Genomic DNA, 18,638 nt, shown 5'->3' with positions numbered 1-18,638 from the left:
ATTGCTGCTATATGTCATAGGAGTCAGAGTTTGTTCATTCATAGGTTCATAGGTTCATAGGTAGGTACTAGGCTATCGTCCCAAGGGCCTACATAAGCCTAGCCAGCAAGGTTCCATGGCCTACGCCATCCAAGAAAGTTATTTTCCCTGTGCCACTGTCGAGCAGAGACACAGAAGTGATCCCTGGGGTGTATTTCCTATTTCCTATCCACTCATCAAAATGTTTCTTGAAGAGTGCTAATGAAGAACTTTGCTTGACATAGATGAGTAACTTGTTCCAGAGTATGGGAGGTCTCTGGGACAGGAATCTATCCCTCCAGCGTGTCCTGTTTATTATGGTGACAAGGTTTAGGTCCCTAGAGCATGTAGCTCAGAGGGATTGGGATTTCTTTAGGTGTAGCATGTCCAATAGCTCTGGGTTTGACATAGCTTTATATGTTAGGCAGAGATCACCTCGGAGTAGGCGATATGCTACAGAGTAAGGCTGGAGTTTTTTGAGGCGGTCACTGTAGGGCATTTGTTTGAGGCCAGTAATCCTCTTTGTTAGGTACTTCTGTGGCCTTTCCAGCTGCTGCAGATGTCTTGTGAGGTACATTCCAAAAGGGGCGTTGTACTCTATAATGGGTCTAATGAGTGACGAGTAGAGGGGAACAATGACCTCTTTTTTCCTGGATGAGAACCCTTTTATGATGAGGTGTGCCACGTAGAAGGACTTCCTGACTACTGTGGCAATGTGACTATCAAAGGAGAGACTACTGTCCACCTGGGTCCCAAGGTCTCTTATCACGCATTCGGTGTTAAGTAGATTGCTGCCTATGTGGTAGTTCATGGGTACAGAGTTTTTACCAAAGGGGATGACACTTCACTTTTTGGCATTGAGCTTCAAAGAGCTAGTAAGACAGATGAAAAAGATGGATTGTAATATTTCATACTGTTGTGAAATTTGCTAGTTACATGGATAAAAGCAGCACTTCATTAGTCAAAAGTGAGACTGCTTACCAGCTTGTTTACATACTGTTGCAGTGTAGTTAAACCCTGTTTGTTTTTTCATTAAAAAAAAAATTTGTCAAGCAACTACCTCTTTGGAAATGTTTAGTTGTCTCAAATCTCTCAGCTGTCCAGATTTCCGCAGAATGTCCATATTTTTGCCTCATATTTTGGTCTATTCTTCATAAAATTTGTAGTTTACTGGCAAATCATTGAAGATCAAAGTCATCACATAATGAAATGCATACGAGTTCCTAACTTCATGTCCTTCAGAAAATGCATGGTAACACAAAACATTTTGTTCTGTCAACTAAGTCTATAACAGGAATATTTATAATTTGTCCCTATTTGTGGGCCTTTGTCTCCCCCCCCCAAATTATTTTAGGCTTTGTCCAGATTTCTTGTACTAAGAGGTTGAGAAGTATGGCTATTATGTGTGGTTTACATCACTTAACTGACCTCAGCAAGATGCAGTCTTAGCCTGTAAAATTGTGGATGGTGACTAACAGTGAGAACTTCAGAAAGTGTTTGTCTGGCCTGTATTATGCAAAATTAGATAAATTTGTTTCTAAAACAAGGTGAGATTTGAAAAGAAAAAATGGTGAGCATTCATGTGATAGGTGATATTAGAGGGATTAAAACATAAATATGAAGTAAAGGGTATGTGCTATGTTGATCCATTAGCGGAAAACCTGTATCATGTAAAAGTGGCAGTATTTGTTACAGATATATATGGAAATAAACATATGCGAAACAGCCTGCATACTTAATAAGGACATGGGACTAAAACGAAAATATCATAAAACCTTGACCTAGCAGACACTGGACCTCTATGATCCTTTATCTTAACATTAATGAATCATTATGTAATCCCTTATATAACAAAAACATTACTTTTGTTTTCTTTAGTACCTTTTAGAGAAGCTGGTTTAAAATTAATAAACAGAACTGAATTTCCAGAGTACCTGTAGCACGTTTTTTCTTCTGAGGTATGAATGACATTTTTTTTTTTTCACAGATGGTTGAGCCAAAACAGCGCAGAGTGGTAGAAGCTCAAGAAGCATTAAAGATCGCTGAGCAGCATTTAATGGAGAAGCAGAAGAGCTTACAAAAGGTAAAGTCTGATACACAGAAAATTACAAAAGTATAGTACTTAGTTTTTCATTAATTTGGTCTATCCACCGTAGAGTCTCAGTTTTATTATTATTTCCAGTGCTTTTAGTGACTCTTGGTGGTGGTAGTAGGAATACTTGATGCTGTAGTTTCCTGGAGGGATAACAACAAAGATTTAACAACAAGCATCTATAAACAATTGCCTAACAATATGGCAATATACACAACTATCAGTAAGATAACTTTGAACAGTAAATTGTGATTCTAAATTAAAACAATGAGTCTCAAAACTCAGTGTAATGTTATCAACATTTTTTTTTAGAGGGGGCTTTCTATACACCCCGAAACTTACATATACTAACTCTGATTGTTATAACTTGGAGTAAAAGGAATTTTCCAAGATACTGCAGTCTTGGGACTTAGCATGTACTCAACCTTACTCACACTTTTCAGTTCGATAGAATGAGTATCGCACCTGTCTGTATTGCACATTTAAATGGACCCCCGTAAAACACACAAAGACTTTAAAGGCATTTAAGGACCACTTGGCTATTTATATCTTGTTAATTTCCCTGTATACAAGTCAGGCTACAGACTATTTAAGCTAGAGCTTACTGCTGTCACGAGACTTGCCATTTATCTGTTACATGCAAGTTTGAGATGTTGTCAACATTTATAATTCAGAAATTGTTGCTCGTCTAGTCAGGATGTAATAGACGAGTCTTTGTGGGGTCTGTTCATGCAGCACCATTTTATCCAACTGTGCTTTGACTTTATCCTACGTAGCTAATGGAACTTTTCTTGCTGGTCTGATTACTGGACTGACCTCTGGGTCTAACTTCATAGAATACACAACTGGGAGTTTGCCCAACTTGTCATTGAAAACATCAGCATACTCTGAGAAAATGGCTTCAGAAAACTTGGAACTAAGATATGTGCTTATATGATATACTTCTTTGGTAAAAGAAAGTAGATTCATTCCCCAACTGTCTCTCAGACCCAATAATGACTGCACAGGTCTTCAAACTACATAGAATAACAAGCTGTAACAGTTCCTAGCCAAATAACATGAAAGCACTACTGAGCCTTCAGTTTGAATTTTTTCACCTCCATAAGCAACAAGTTTCACACTACTAGCCACATTGAGTTCTTCATTAGTTCTCTCCTTAGCAAATGTGTCTGCTGATATAACATTGCACTTTGAACCAGTGTGTACTTTGAGCTCTGTAGATTTTCCATTGCTCTTGACAGTACAAAACACTTCGTTCTTTGCCAACAAATTCACTGCATCAGTCTTTTCACCAGTTACTGATACACCATCTACATAGAAAGTGGAGTTGCAGTCTACTTGGTCAACTTACTTTTTTGAGTGATCGTTCTTTATAACTGTGTGGGGCTTACTTGATTTGCAAAATGTTTTAAAATGGTTCCTTTTTTACACTTGTGACATTGCTGACCACATGATAAGCATCTCATGACTGGCACTACAATTGCGACAGTTAACAATAAAGCTGGATTTGGGTTTTGCTGACTCACGCCTGTACTGCACTAAGCATGCTTCTTTCTTAGAACTTGCTGGAAAACTATGTGGTTTCCCTGATGAACCAGCAGGTGCTGTGGCTGCCATGTGCTTAGGCCTGCTTCTTTTTGCCACGTGTTGCACGCTGTCTACATTTGCTCTGGAGCCTGCTGAAGTCATGCTCTTGTCACTTACTAGCATATTTGTGTGCTTTTCTGTAACTTTATGGATTTGATAAATCTCAATGGCTTTACTCAACTTTAAATCACTGTCATGAAGCAAAATCTTTCTCACAGCAGCACTATTAATATCACACACAAGCCTTCCCTTTATTAACTCATCTTTTAAGTCACCAAACTGAAACATTCTGGCTTTGTTTCTCAGGTCAGTAGTATAAGCTGCAAAAGTTTCCCCTGGTTTCTGATCTCTTGTGTAAAACAAATGCCTCTCTAATGTAATATTCATCTGGGGAGTGCACAATTCCCTGAATTTGCACTTCAAACACTTGGGATCTTCCCTTGATTCTGCCTGTACAACAATATGACGATTTTCTTCTACCTCATTTACTGCTGGTGCATACACAAATGAATGTTCTCTTCAATGGCCTTTGACCCAGCTAGGTTTAAATGAATGCCCTGGTCTGTGCATCTTTGTCAGAATAAGCTGCTTGTATAAAAGCATCATACTCTTGCTCAAATATTCTCCAATTCTCTGCAATATTTTGATCAAATACAAGTGGTGAGGGCTTTCGAAAGCCATTTGCCATATTAACAGATGCCAGTGAAGGGTTTTGCAAATATACACAAACACACACATATACACATATATTTGTAACTTTGGCCAATAGCACAACAAGCCTGTGAATAACTGAACTTTGGGAAATAAGTCTCTCCGGCACTATAATGCTCTCAAAATTGCTGTACTGCAAAACTAATTTATCCTCATTTTAAGAAACATTTCAAATTAACTGCACTGTGCGAATGAATGGGCAGAAGAAGCTCAGAGTAAGCAACATTTCGAAGTAACTGCACTTTGCAAATAAACAGTACACAGCGCACTGAAACCTCCAAAATGGCAGTACCTTGCTAGATAATTCTTTACAGTGCAAGAAGTACTCTGTAATGGCAGCACTTTGCGAATAATCACACCCAGCACAAAAAACTTTTTGAAATGGCTGTACTTTGACTGTACTTCACAAAATAGTTGCAGTTTGCACACACATAAACTCTTCGGAATACATGCACAGTAATAAGCACACACTGTACTTTGAATAACTCTAGTTATGCCCTTGATATAATACAAAGTCATAGTTATGCCAAAACACAGGATTTTGCCAAAAAACATGCAGTCATGCTTTATTTATGCTTAATGTGCCCTTTTTGCCCTTATTATATTTGTTTTGTTTGTTTAATTTTTTTTCATGCCCATTATAGTTTTCTTGTGCTCGTTTAACTCTTAACATGCCCATTTTGCTTTAAACATACTCGTTTTGCTTTTCTGATAATTGTTTTATCAAATATCTTAAACATTTATTTTAATTAATAAACCTTTTGTGCCTCTCGCTTGTCTAATAATGCTGTTTGTGCCCTTGTAATGCTCTGTTTTATCTTTTTTATAAAATAAACTGTTTGTGCAAGTTTTCATTACCTTTGGTTCTTTTCTGACCCTTTTTTGTGCTTGTTTCTCTTAGTTTATCTTCACTGTTATCTCTGCACCTCATAGCTCTAAATATCAGTCTTTGGAATCCCAGTTCTGACACCATGTCACTCATCTAGTCAGGATGTAATAGACGAGTCTTTGTGGGTTCTGTTCAAGCAGCTTTATGTGCAAACACATCATGATTGAAGCTTATTAACTTTAACTTAACTTATATACAAACTAGCTACATTCATTCGTACATGCTCACTCTCTGGCTGCACCTTCAAAATGGCACTGGGTATAGCATGTGCTTGCTATTTATATATGCACGTTCAGTCCTTTATATGCTTCTTAAAGATACAGCGCACACACACTCTGTTCTGCAGAAATCTTCTCAGTATTTCTTCAGGAAGACTGTCCCATGCAGACACTATTACTTGTATGTAAAATGTAATTCCTAACATTAACAGTGAAATGGCCTCTGTATGCATTCTAATTGTGTTCTTGCACATCTGTCTTGTTTTTGTTTTTAAAATTTAGTACCCTTTTTAACTGTTCAATCCCTTATAATAGATCTGACTTGTTTCAATTTACTTTTGTCTCCTCACAAGCACATGTATTAGGTTATTTTATTCTCTTTTTATTTGACTTCTTGTGCAGGTTGAATCCTTTTTGCTGTCCAAATACTGCCTTAATTTGAGCTGTCTCTACTCTTTTGATATTCATAGTGTTTATTTGCAGCAGACAAGGCTACCTCTTCATTTAGCAAATAGTATTTCAAATGAATCTCCTTTAATATTGTTAATTTTGTACCCTGTTATAATTCTCATTTTGGATCTCTGATCATAGTTATATGGTTATCCTACTGATCCCAGCATGTGACTGAAAATAAACAAAGATAAAAAAAATATATATATATATATATATATATATATATATATATATATATATATATATATATATATATATATATATATATATAAAGAGGATGTTTTCAGAACAGTATATCATACTTTAGAAAGCATTTTACTGGCTGCACACAGATGAACCAGACCTATAGCTGTGCCATCTGGAACATTCTGCAGTTCCCCAAACTGGCACATCACTCAACTCAGAGCTGAGAAACAAAAAGAAAACTATTTTGCTCTGCATGCTATAACCATAAAAAACAGCTTCTGACAGTTAAATCACCACACACATCATGCTCCAGCCACAAATTCAGTATCACTTTGTTTTATGAAGTGGCTTCATAGAGGAATGCTGGTACTGCACTCCCCCACACCATTGACATTGGTTGATCACACCACTTAACAGCAACCCTTTTTGATATTTCTCACATTGCTTTCTCATGTTCGTTTTTGTATTTATTCGCTTGCTTGTTTGTTTATGCATCATTGACTTGGTTATTCCCACTAGGCCAGCAGTCTCATTTCAGGGTGGCTACAAGTTGACATTCATACTGGCTTGGGGAAATTTGGCCACGGCACTGAGGAACGTAGCCTACTTTTTTTCTTGTAGGCAGGGCCAGAGGTCACTTGCAGGATGAGAGTGAAACAAAAGAGTGAGGAGAGAGGTATTTATCTGAATAGAGCTGATATGATTTCAAAAGGAAATGTAGGGGGTAACACAAATGTTGTGGGTTATGATTTGCCACAAGCAAAAGTCATTGTTCTTCAAAAAGGATTTCTGGAAAATGAAGATGTTCATCATAGTGATCACTGCTACAATAGCATTAACTATATGGGTTACAAACTGCCAAGGAAAAGCATCAGGGTATAGTCCACTCGCCCAAACTGTTTGCTTGAGCTGAGTTGACTAAAAAGGCAGGTTTGAGCACCAATCCTTTCAGAGCTTTCTCACCATTGAAGTGAGTACTTCCCCTGTGCATTTTTAAAGATCAGCAGTCATGTTGTGCTGCTCCTTTGCTGGGCAGAAAATTGCCCTTTGGGAAAAACCTTCCACATTAAATAATTGATCTGAAGTTATCACTTCCATATGCTCCTCAACTGATAGATTATTGCATCCTACTTGGATCTGACTTCTGCCACTCTCAAGCTATGCATGCAGTGCTCAAGCTCCTCCCCTTACAAGAAAAGAGATACCTCATATCATTTTTGCTACTTAATTGCTACAGATGTGCTGTCCTTTGCTTAGGCTTGTGGTTACATTCATAGGTTCATAGGTTGGTACTAGGCTATCGGCCCTAGGGCCTATACAAGCCTAACCATAACAATTCCCTGACTATTTCTTCCCACGCTATTTACTTCCCTGGACCCCTGTCTAGCAGGGCGACTGACATGATCCCCGGGGTGAATTTCTTTTCTCCCATCCAATCGTCAAGGTTCCTTTTGAAGAGGGCCAAAGAGGCGCTCTGCTTGACATATATGGGCAGTCTTTTCAAGAGTCTGGGGAGTCTCTGGGTCAGGAACCTATCCCTCCAGCATGTTTGGTTATTGTGATGACAAGGTTTAGATTCCTGGAGCGTGTGGCTCTGAGGGATTGGGATTTCTTTAAGTGTAGCATGTCCACCAGCTCTGGGTTTGACATGGCCTTGTATGATAAGCAGAGATCACCTCTGAGTAGATGATATGCGACACAGTATAGCTGGAGTTTTTTACGGCGGTCAGTGTAGGGGATCTCCTTTAGGCCTGTAATTCTTTTAGTAAGGTATTTCTGTGGCCTTTCCAGTTGTTGAAGATATCTTGAGAGGTACATACCAAACGGGGCGTTGTATTCTATAATTGGTCTAATGAGGGATGAGTACAGTGGGACAATGACCTCCTTTTTTCTGGAAGAAAAGCCTTTAGTGATGTGCTTAAGTGTGACTTTTTTTTTGGGGGGGGGTGTTTCTAGCTCTTAATACCTTCCCTTACCTTATCAAAAAAAAAAGGTTTAGATAAAACTTGTTTGTATAGACAAGTTACTTCCCTGCTTCCTCTTCTTACATCACCTGTTGGCAACTTATCTCCTTTAGTATAATCATCAGTGTAGTTGTTAGTATAGATGTTGGCATACCTATTAGTTTGGTGTGTTGCTGTAGTTTTTTTTCCTAGCCAAGTGTTTTTGTTTAGTGTATTGGCTACTGGAAATATTGTGCTCTTTCTTGCTTTTGGTCAGGAGACAGGGCTTGACTTCATCTGTCATGATGTCTGACAAACCTTCAGGTTTTTAAAAATGTGTGGCTTGCAGTCATAAATTTCCAAATTCAGATGCACGTACCAAATTAATCTATTGGTTGGGATGTACAGTGCATCATCTATGTGACTTTAGGCATAGAGCCCTTGTTGAGAGGAGGAATAAGATGGTTTCTTAAGAGATTCCTCCCTGCCTCTGAACAAGAAGTTTCCCCTGCTCACTGCTCTCCTTTTCCTTCTACTGCTTCACTTTGGCTAAGAATTTGACAGATTGCTCAAAGGCTGACAAAAGTCATGAGAAAGCTAAGGAAAAAGACTAAGAGAAATGTAAGGAACCAAAAAATTGGCCCCAGATTGCTCTCCTTCAGCTCTGGCTTCTAAGGTGTCAGAACCTTCAGCTCCATCCTTCATATTGGAGCCTATTCTCATCAGATCTGGTACAAATCCTTTATTGGCGCCACATTTTTCTTCAGAGCCAATAACTCCCAGACTGAGATCCTCCATTCTTCAGGAGAGGCCTCTCCACTGGATCGCCAGACCTTCTTTTATGACTTCATTTCTCCACTTTGTTGAGTCTTCCAGGAGTCTTATTGAAGCTGAGAATGATGAAGAAGTTTCTCAGGACCCAAATCCAGCTGTGAGTTCTCCTGAATCCAACCCCTGTAAGGGCTGGGAGGATGGTTTCTTCTCCTCAACAGGTTATCACACCTTTCCCAGTCCATCTTGTGGAGTCAAAGATCTCAGATCTGAGCACTACCTGTAGTATGTCCATGTTAAATCTGAAGATTTGGTCTTCTTTGACTCTGGCAACTTCTCTGATACAGTCAGCTCCAAGTGGCTTGTATTCTGATGGATCTGTGGGCTGAGACATCAGTGTCTGACCCAGTGGGGGGCAGGGTCAACTCTGAGACCCTCAGAGCTATTCCTTTTCCTCAGGTATTTAGCACTGGACAGTTTGGCTCAAATGTGTGCTTCAGAGCTGAGCCCAGCGGGATCTCAAGACTGATCATTCTTGGGAGCCACAGCTCCTATTGGAAGGGTCTATAGTTCTGTCTCTGGCTCTGCCTTCGGGGCTTTCGAGAGAATACTCTCTCATTCTAGGGAATAGCCTTCTCTTTCAGGCTCAGATCCATCTCTCCCCACAAGATTTCCCTGTGCCTTGACCCTGTTCTCTCTATTCTTTCCAAACAGTCAGTCTGCAAAAATCTTGAACCTGACCTCTTTGAGGACCTTCAATCACCTTTCATGTCCTCCCCAGAGCATTCCACTGGTAAGGTTCATCAGAAGTATAAGTGCAAAATTAGGCACAATGACACCCTACAGGAGTTTGTAACTGAAGATACTGACTTTGATGAGAAGATAGGGTCCCCAAGATCCTCTGTCCTTGAAAATGTCTCGTTCAGCAAAATTTTAGAACTGCTCAGCCAGAAAAGGGAGTGGTCCTTAGAAGCCCCTCACAATATGAGTCAGTATTTCTTGAGGCTTTTGGAGCTGACCCATTTAATTCTTGGATGGACCCATCCCTGTGGATGAGATGGCAGACTTAATCTCTAAATGGACTTGGAAGGAACTGGACATGACCGAACCAATCCCATGCAAACTTGACAATTTCCTGGTATCACCAAATGATTATTTTTATTGGGCCAATAATCTGGCCATTGATTGTATAGTGGTGGCAGCAACCACTAATACGGAACTTGCTGAGAAGAGTTCCACTGTCCACTCCCCTAACAGGAGTCTTGGGATTTGGGAAGAGAGTGTATGCATCAGTATCCTTTGCTCTAAGGGCACTGAATTATCTGTCACACATTACTTGTTAAAGAATAAGACCATGAGCCCAACTAGTTATAGATGTAATTCCAACAATGTATACCATAATAACCTGTTAGTACCACCTGGATTAAATGAATCAATTAGCATTAGTAGTGTGTTAAAGATGAGAGCTTATTGTAGATGAATATTTTTATTTTTATATTTAGGTTTTTACATTATGTATGTGTATATTTTGGATTAGTCTACTCTTTGTATTAAGTTTTTAAAGAAATTGGTTTTTAGTCAGGTGATGGATGTTCACATGATTTGCAGAGAGTATTTAAATATTCAATGTATGTTTAATTTCATTTGAAGAAGTCTTTATTGACGAAAGCGCTAACAGGTTATTCTGGTATACGTTGGAATTAAATCTGTAACTAGTTGGGCTCGTGGTCTTATTCTTTATCTTAGTTTTGTGTTGTTCTAATTTTAACACATTACTTGTTTCTGGAGAGATTTTATTACAGAGGTCTCCAGATTTCGCTCAGGGTCCCTGCCCCCTGAGGAGAGAAAGCCGGTGAAATTGCAGTTGGCTGCCCTCCAGTCTTTGTCTAATGTCCTGATGAGACTCATCTCCAATTCCACTGAATGTGCTTCTAGAGTTGCTGGCACCAGTATAACTGTAAGAAGGCATTCTTGGATGCAGCTATGTAATTTTGTGGAACACTTTAAGATATCCTTTGTCACCACCCCTATGATGGATTGACGCTTTTCGATACAAAAGTTAAAGAAACTCTGTTTAGGAGTGAACAAGAGAATAAGACCCTGTCTGACATTGACATCCAGTTTTCTACCCCCAAAGGTCTTTTTCCAGAGACCAGAAGGGAGGAAAGAAAGTTTGAATCCTGAAGTCTCAAGGGTTTGTAACTGACACTCCTGGAGAGAGATGCCTTGTGGCACAGGGGGTACTCTAATGGTGGACATTGCCCCCATGGTAGAGATGGGCTGCAAAACCAAGGCTTTTGGGTTCCTTTCTCCAAAAGGCCATATCAGTGCTTCTGAATATTTGTCAGACTGCTGCTCCCCAAAGACAGCTGTGTGAGGAGGGGGCACATATCCCTACACACTATGGCCTTGATGTCCATCACTCAAGATGTTTGGGTGCAGAGGATAATTACCAGAGGCTACCCCATCCCCTTTCTATACCCTCCTCCTGAAGTTCCAACCTCCCAAAGGAAAGCAGCAGCAGCATCATAAATAGAAAAGCTGCTAAGAAATCAAGTCATCCAAGAGGTTCCACCAGACCAACGAGGATCTGGTGTTTACTCAAGATTCTTTCCAGTGCCAAAAAAGAAGGTGGACCTCAGGTCAATTTTAGAAGTAAGTTGCCTGAACAGATTTGTTAGACAAGCAAAATTCCAGATGATCAAGGTACAGTCCATACTCTCATTACTAAGAAAGGATGACTGGATGTGTTTGACATCCAGGACGCATACTGCCACATAAGAATAAAAGGCTCTGCCACATAAAAAGTGTCTGGATCTGAAAGTCAGGAGCATTTGTAAGTCCTTATGAGGACAGATCTGCCCCTAGGTGGCCAAGGGGAGTTCCACAAGACCAGATGGGATCAGATGGAAGCTCCCCTGAGTGCCAACGAAGCATGCATGCTCTGGCACAATTGGGCAGCCTGCAGGAGACATGGAGGTGATGGGGTCCCCTAAGGTGGAGACCTCGTCCAGGGAAGGAGGTCTGTCGGCTGGGTCAAAGGGGAGGCCTGGTGGGGTCAGACGGATGGAAGTCTATAAGGGAAAACCAGGTGGACAGTGGCAGGGCCTGGGGAGCTCCTGGCCAGTTAGGGGTGTGAGGCAATGCTTCCTGGATGGAAGTCAATAAGAGAGTGCTAGGTAGCTGGAGGTGGGGGTCTGGAGGGGTCCTGCCTGGGTGAGGGAGTCAGGTAGCACCCTCCCATGATGAAGTCCATAAGGAAGCAGTGGGATGATGGTGGCGTAGCCTGGAGAGCTCCTGCCCAGATGAGGTGGTGTCAAGCAGCCCCCACCCCAGATGCAAGTCCTTAAGAGGATGCCAGGCAAGTGGCATCAGAGACTAGAGACATGCTGCTCAGGCAGAGGCCGTTCAACCTCACCATGAAGCCGAGGGCAGGGGTGTCCCGAGGTGGAAATTATAGCATGCAGGGAAGGAGTGGGGCTGCCTGGTTAGGGATGGCAGCCCCGAAAAATGACAAAGACCCCAGTGAGGCTCTGCATTAGAAGGAAGGAGGACTCAGAAGTCCTTATGAGGATGGTCTGCCCTTCGGTGGCCAAGAGGGGTTTTGTGAGGCCAGCCTGTATTGAAGGAAGCTCCCCTGAGAGGCTCCAAGGCAAACATGATCTGGCATGATTAGGCAGCCTGCAACAGATATGGAGGCAGCGGAGTCTCCTGAGGCAGGGACCATGGCCAGGGAAGGAGGTCTCTCAGCTGGGTCAAAGGGAAGCTCCCCCATGACAGAAGTCCATAAGGGAAAGCCAGGCAGATGGAAACAGGGCCTGGAGAGCTCCTGCTTGTCAGATGGCATCCAGCCTTGAACCAGAGCCAAGGGTGAGTGTGTCCCGAGGCACAGGGGACAGCCCGAGGGGAGAGAGAGAAGGAGAAAGAGTGAAGGAGAAAAGGGTCACCCCACTAAGGATGTTAGTCCCAAAAAATTGCAAAGTCCCCAGCAAGACTCTGGATTGATAAGTCTGGAGACAAGGATATCCATATGAGACTGGATCTGCCACTCGGCAGCTGAGAGGAGTTCAGTGGGGCTGGTCATGGCCTGCTGGTTTGTTCCCCATGAAGGACCAGAAGGCATTTATAACTAGGCACAATTAGGCAGCCTGCAGGAGTTATGGGAAGATAGGGCAGCACAGTGCATCCCTTCAGAGTCCAAGTCCAGGTCCCAGCCCTAGAGGACATCCTCCTGTGTGTCTGCGAAGGGTTACAGCACCTTCTCGGGCCTCATCCTCTTCCACCCAACTGGGAGAGGCTGTTGGATCCATGGGAGGTGAGGAGCAACCGTTGGAGGCCAGCTCCTAGCCTGGGATGTCTGTTGCCACCCCCCCCCCCCAGGTCCTGTCCTCATCCCCACCATTGATCAATCAATTGGGCAGACTGCCTCCAGCTGGCGGATGTCCCCCATGGTGAGGCTGTCCAGGTCATGACACATAGTTTGCACTTCTTCACCCATGGAGAGAGGCAAGGATCGGGGGGTGGTGCATTCCACAACACACTAAGTTAAGTTGAGGCAAGACAGATGAGCCCAGGCTGAGGCAAAGGGTCCTGTCACACATTGGGGAATTCCACTGTGTGGCCGCTGTCCACCGATAGCTGCTGTCCAGAGTGAGGGAGGTTCACTCTCTGTATGGCTCTCATAGCTGCCACTCTCCGCCAGGCCCACGTCATTCAGGGTGAGGTTGCCAGACCAGGGCCAGCATCCAGGGTGCCCTCTCCCGGGGGAGAGGGAACCCTTTTATTGGTGGAGGTGTGAGCTCCAGCCCCTCCTGCACCTACCTGATGAGGTGCTCCTATCTGGTTGAATCTAACTGTAGCATATGCCTGTCTCAAACATTAAGCCATGAAAATCTCAGTGCATGGGGATGCTACAGTGAAACTGTGAAAAGCTCATTAAATCAGTTATGGTTCCTTTGATCTTTCCACTGTTGCTTGGATAACTGTGGTAATTCTAGACATAAAATATGTTTAACAGAGTTGCCCTCCACAGATGCATGCATTTATCTGACCAAAACCAATCTGGGTCTCAGCCTGGCAACTTTGGTGACTCTAGATAAACTCAGGCTGATTGTGTGCCCTTGTGGTGGCAACATGACATTTGAATGTCTACCCTATCAACTTTCGATGGTACTTAATGTGTCTACCATGGTGACCACGGGTAACTGGAATCAGGGTTTAGTTCTGGAGAGGGAGCCTGAGAAATGGCTACCACATCCAAGGAAGGCAGCAGGGGGGCAAGTTACCCACTCCCGACTCGGGGAGATAGTGATGAAAATAGCAATACCAGACTCTTTCAAGGCCATGTAATTGTAATGAGTACACTTAAAATCCTTTAATGAGGACCTATTGGAGGGCAGGTCTGGTGCCAGCAGCCATGGTAATTCCAGCTCCAATAGCATATATTAAAGTTGCTGCAGTTAAAAAGCTCATAGTTGTATCTTGGGATCAGAGTGGCAGTTTACGGTGAGGTGAGCTTCCGTCTGTTCCAGCCCTTGCCTTTTCACACTCCCTTGGTGCTCTTAACTGTGTGTCTTGGGGGTCCGAAGTGTTTACTTTGAAAAAATTTGAGTGTTCAGAGCAGGCTTGTTGCCTGAATACTTCAGCTAGGGATAATGGAATAGGACTCTGGTTCTATTTTATTGGTTTTTTTGAACTGTGGCCATGATTAAGAGGGATAGCTGGGGGTATTCATATTGTGCCACTAGAGGTGAAATTCTTGGACCGGCACAAGATGAATGAAAGTGAAAGAATTTGTCAAGAATATTTTCATTATTCAAGAATGAAAGTCGGAGGTTCAAAGATACTGCCATAGTTCTGACCATAAAAAATGCCAACTTGTGATCTGGTGGTGTTATTCCCATGACCCACGGGGAAGCTTCCAGGAAACCAAAGTGTTTGGCTTCATGGGTAGTATGGTTGCAAAGCTGAAACTTAAAAGAATTGATGGAAGGGCACCACCAGGAGTGCAGCTTGTGGCTTAATTTGACTCAACATAGGAAACCTCACCTAGCCAGGACACACAAAGGATTGACAGATTGATAGTTATTTCTTGATTCTGTTGGTGGTGGTGCATAGCCATTCTTAGCTGGTGGAGCAATTTGTCTGGTTAATTCCAATAATGAATGAGACTCCACCAGGCTTACTAGTTATGTGACCCCATGTAATCATCTTCAATTTCTTAGAAGGACAGGTGGCTTTCAGCCACACAAGATTGAGTAATAACAGGTCTGTGATGCTGTTAGATATCTGGCACTGCATGCATACTACAGTGAATAGATCCGCATGTGTCTACCCTAGGCCAACAAGCCCGGGTAATCGGCTGAACCACATACATGATAGGGACTGGAGATTGCAATTATTTCCCATGAACGAGGAATTCCCAATAAGTGCAGGTCATAGGCTCTCGTTGATTAGGTCCATGCCCTTTGTACACACCACTCATTGCTATTACTGACTGGATGGTTTAGTGAGGTCCTTGGATCGGCCATGCTGGAGTCAGTTGTGCCCACAGCAGTGTGCTGGGAAGACAATCATAACTGACTTTCTAGAGGAAGTTTATGTTGTAACAAGGTTTCTGTAGGGGAACATGCAGAAGGATCATTAACGCAGAGGGTTCTGGAATGGTGCCGTCCCCAGGGATTGCCTCTTCTCACTCTGCCACCACCCCATTCCACCTGCCCCAGTGGAGACTGGCCAGATAGAGCCTGCGACTCCCTGGGGGAGTGAGAGCTGGGGTGGCGTCTTTACCCCTTGCATCCAGGCAGCAGGAGGAGGGTCTCATCTGCATGGAAGATGGCATGAGTATCACCCACAGGACCCAGGCACTGCTCCATCTTCCCAAGGGGATGACCAGGGAGGGGGCACCCATGTCTGTGCTGTCCATTTCATGCCTACGATAGGAAACAACCCCTGATGAGGAGGAGAGGGTGCCATCCTGGCAGGGGATGCTACACCCTCCCCTCCTGCCCAGTGGGGCTGCCCTGGGGAACACTGGCATCCTCTCACCTCGATGGTGGTCATGGGTAGCTAAGGAGGATGCCCTGCTCCCCCTCTCCCTACAGTACATCAGTTCAAAGACCTGGAAGGTCAGCAAGACTGCCTCCCTGTCCAGCCAGAGAGAGGAGGTGTCCCCATGCTGGCTACTGTGGGAGTCCTTGCTGTCCCATGGTGCAGGACCAGTAACCCTGGTCCAGACACCCACAACACCTGAGAAACCTCGCCTGCTTATCACTCATCTCTCTGTGCAATGCCGGGTCGGCAGTGGTGTCGATGGTGACAGAGAAGACCAATACAACTCTGAGCAGTGGATCACTTAGCTCGTGCATCAATAAGTATGCAGCTAGCTGCGAGAACTAATCTGAATTGCAGGACAAATTGCTCATCTATGCTTCAAACGCACCTTGTGGCCCCAGATTACTCCTGGGGCTATGCCTGTCTGAGGGTTGTCATGCCTATCATCATCCCGGGGGATGTTCCCACCCCACCCCCCTGGTGAGTGCATGGATCAAATAAAAATATTTATTTTTATACTCTATTATCTCATTTCTAAGAATGAATCACTGGATGTGTTTGACCTCCAGAATGCATACTACCACATAAAAATGGACAGATGATCCAGTTTTCTTCACTTCCAGCTGGGAGGCAGTTATTTCAGTTCAGAGCCCTGTCCTTTAGTCTCACCACATCCTCATGGGTGTTCACAAGGTGCATGACAGTGTTCCATCTAATGTCTAGCTCTTGGGGTTCCAAGTGTTCCCTTACTTAGATGAGTGACTCATAACCACCCCCTCTAGGAATCTATTTTCAAGCCAGGGATGCCATGCATCTACTTTGCTCAACACTAGGCATTATAGTGAATACAGTCAAGTCCAAGCTTCACCCTGTACAGATCTTGGAATTTATTGGAGCACTTTTGGACGCAAAGCTGCCAATCACCAAGCGTCCACCTATCCCCAAATAAGCAGTTGCTGTTCTTTCATGCCAAAAGCCACCAGCAAAATTGGTTCTATGTCTCGTAGGTTTGATGGTGGATATCATCCTGTTTTCTCTCACCAGATACCACATGAGACTTCTCCAATGGATCCCATTGGCTCAGTGGTCAATCAGATTTAAGCCCAACAATTTTCAGGTATCACTCACAAATATTTGCAGGTCTCATATCCAGTAATGACTGGAATCTCTGCTAGTCTCCCAGGGCCATCCCTTAGTACTGCCTTCCCCACAAGCCACAGTAACCACAGACACTTCCTACTTAGGGTGTGGGGATATTTCATGAGAAAGACATTTCAGGGTATGTAGCCCCCTGCAGAGGCCAGTTTTGATAAAAACATTTTGGAGACAAGAGCAGTCCTCCTAGTGTTGCAAGGCTTCCAGGATACTTTCCCCACATATGTGATTTCATTCCAAACACCAGGTTCTTTTAAATGCCACTACCCACCCCCCAGGCTTAATGAGTACATATTGATCAAACCTATTTTGAAGTTGAAAGCAGGTATTGTTTGATTTTTATTATGAAATGACATGCATTTTTTAGAATACAAAGCAACTAATGCAATTTTATTATTGGCATTAACTTCTATGTTTTTATGTATGATTTTTAGCTTTTAGTATTCAAAATGCACTAGGATTTTATGAAGGTAACAAAATGTTTTGTAACTTTGTATCTTTAATTTTGGCACCACCTTTCTTAGAAAGTGAGATGCTGTATAAGATGTTGTATAACATGGCTTGCACTTGGGCCCCACCCCTCAAGGAAGTGAAGTTAATGCCTTAAGGAAGGGATGTTTTTATCATATGTAAAGGATGTGAGGTTGTGCATCTGTTTGTCTGATGATGTTTCTATAGCACTGGAAATGAAACACTTGCATTTGTTTATTAAAATACCATTTTGTGGCTTTGGAGCAGCATTTTTTCTTCATTCCAAACAGACAATATGTCAGTGGTCTGGTGCATCTACAAACAAAGGGGAACATGATCCTACCACTTGTGTTGAGAAGCCATGAGAGTGTGGCAATGGGTGATGTCTTCTCACCACTTTCTGATAGCAATGCACATTCTGGGGAAGTCCATTGTTTTAGCAGCAAGTTGAGCAGGTCTGTCCATCTCCCTCACAAGTGGTCCCTCAATCCATCAGTAGCAAATCAGATTTTCAGCCATTGTGACCAACCTTATTGCAATATTTTCAGCTCCCTCTACAACACCAACTGCAGTAGGCACTTTGCCCTTATTCCCCCATGAAAGGGAGTCATTCTGATCCACAATTGGCTCACCGGCCTCCTATACACATTTCCCCCTATCCTTCTCATTCCAAACTTTCTTCAGAAGACATTAGTGAGAAAGGCCACAGTGATTCTAATTGCTCCTTTTTGGCCCCGACAGGTGCGGTTTCCCTTCCTGTAGTTTCATCTGGTCCACCCTCCCTGGGTGCTGGGCTCGGCACCCGATTGTCTGTCTCATCTGTCCTGGTCACCTCACCCAGACATGCATGCACTCAAAGTAACTGCACTGCTTCTCTAATTTCAACCATGGCTAGACAGTCCAGGCTTTCTTCCCAAGTAGCCCACATTTTAACCTCTTCACAAAGCCCCTCAACTAGAAAGATTTGTAAAAGCAAGTGGAAAAGATTTTCTATCTGGGCTTCAAGCAAAAACCTAGATCCTTTTTCATCCCATTTTCCAGCTATTTTGGACTTGTTAGCATCTCTCTTTAATGACAGGCGTCTACTCCAC

At 43.0% G+C, this 18,638-nt stretch overlaps 1 protein-coding gene across 1 annotated transcript in view; it reads left to right on the top strand.

Moving 5' to 3' along the window:
• DNAH14 (dynein axonemal heavy chain 14) overlaps positions 1-18,638 on the top strand; it is a 2,550,346-nt gene that overhangs the window by 1,045,307 nt on the left and 1,486,401 nt on the right. Inside the window, 1 exon segment of the mRNA XM_044060213.1 lies at positions 2,006-2,101. Coding sequence (XP_043916148.1) covers positions 2,006-2,101 — 96 coding nt within the window.

The sequence above is a fragment of the Protopterus annectens genome, chromosome 1.part2 (genome assembly GCF_019279795.1).
Source record: "Protopterus annectens isolate FY-2018-M chromosome 1.part2, PAN1.0, whole genome shotgun sequence".
NCBI lineage: Eukaryota > Metazoa > Chordata > Ceratodontiformes > Protopteridae > Protopterus > Protopterus annectens.
This window is presented reverse-complemented; position numbering and strand designations above follow the sequence as displayed.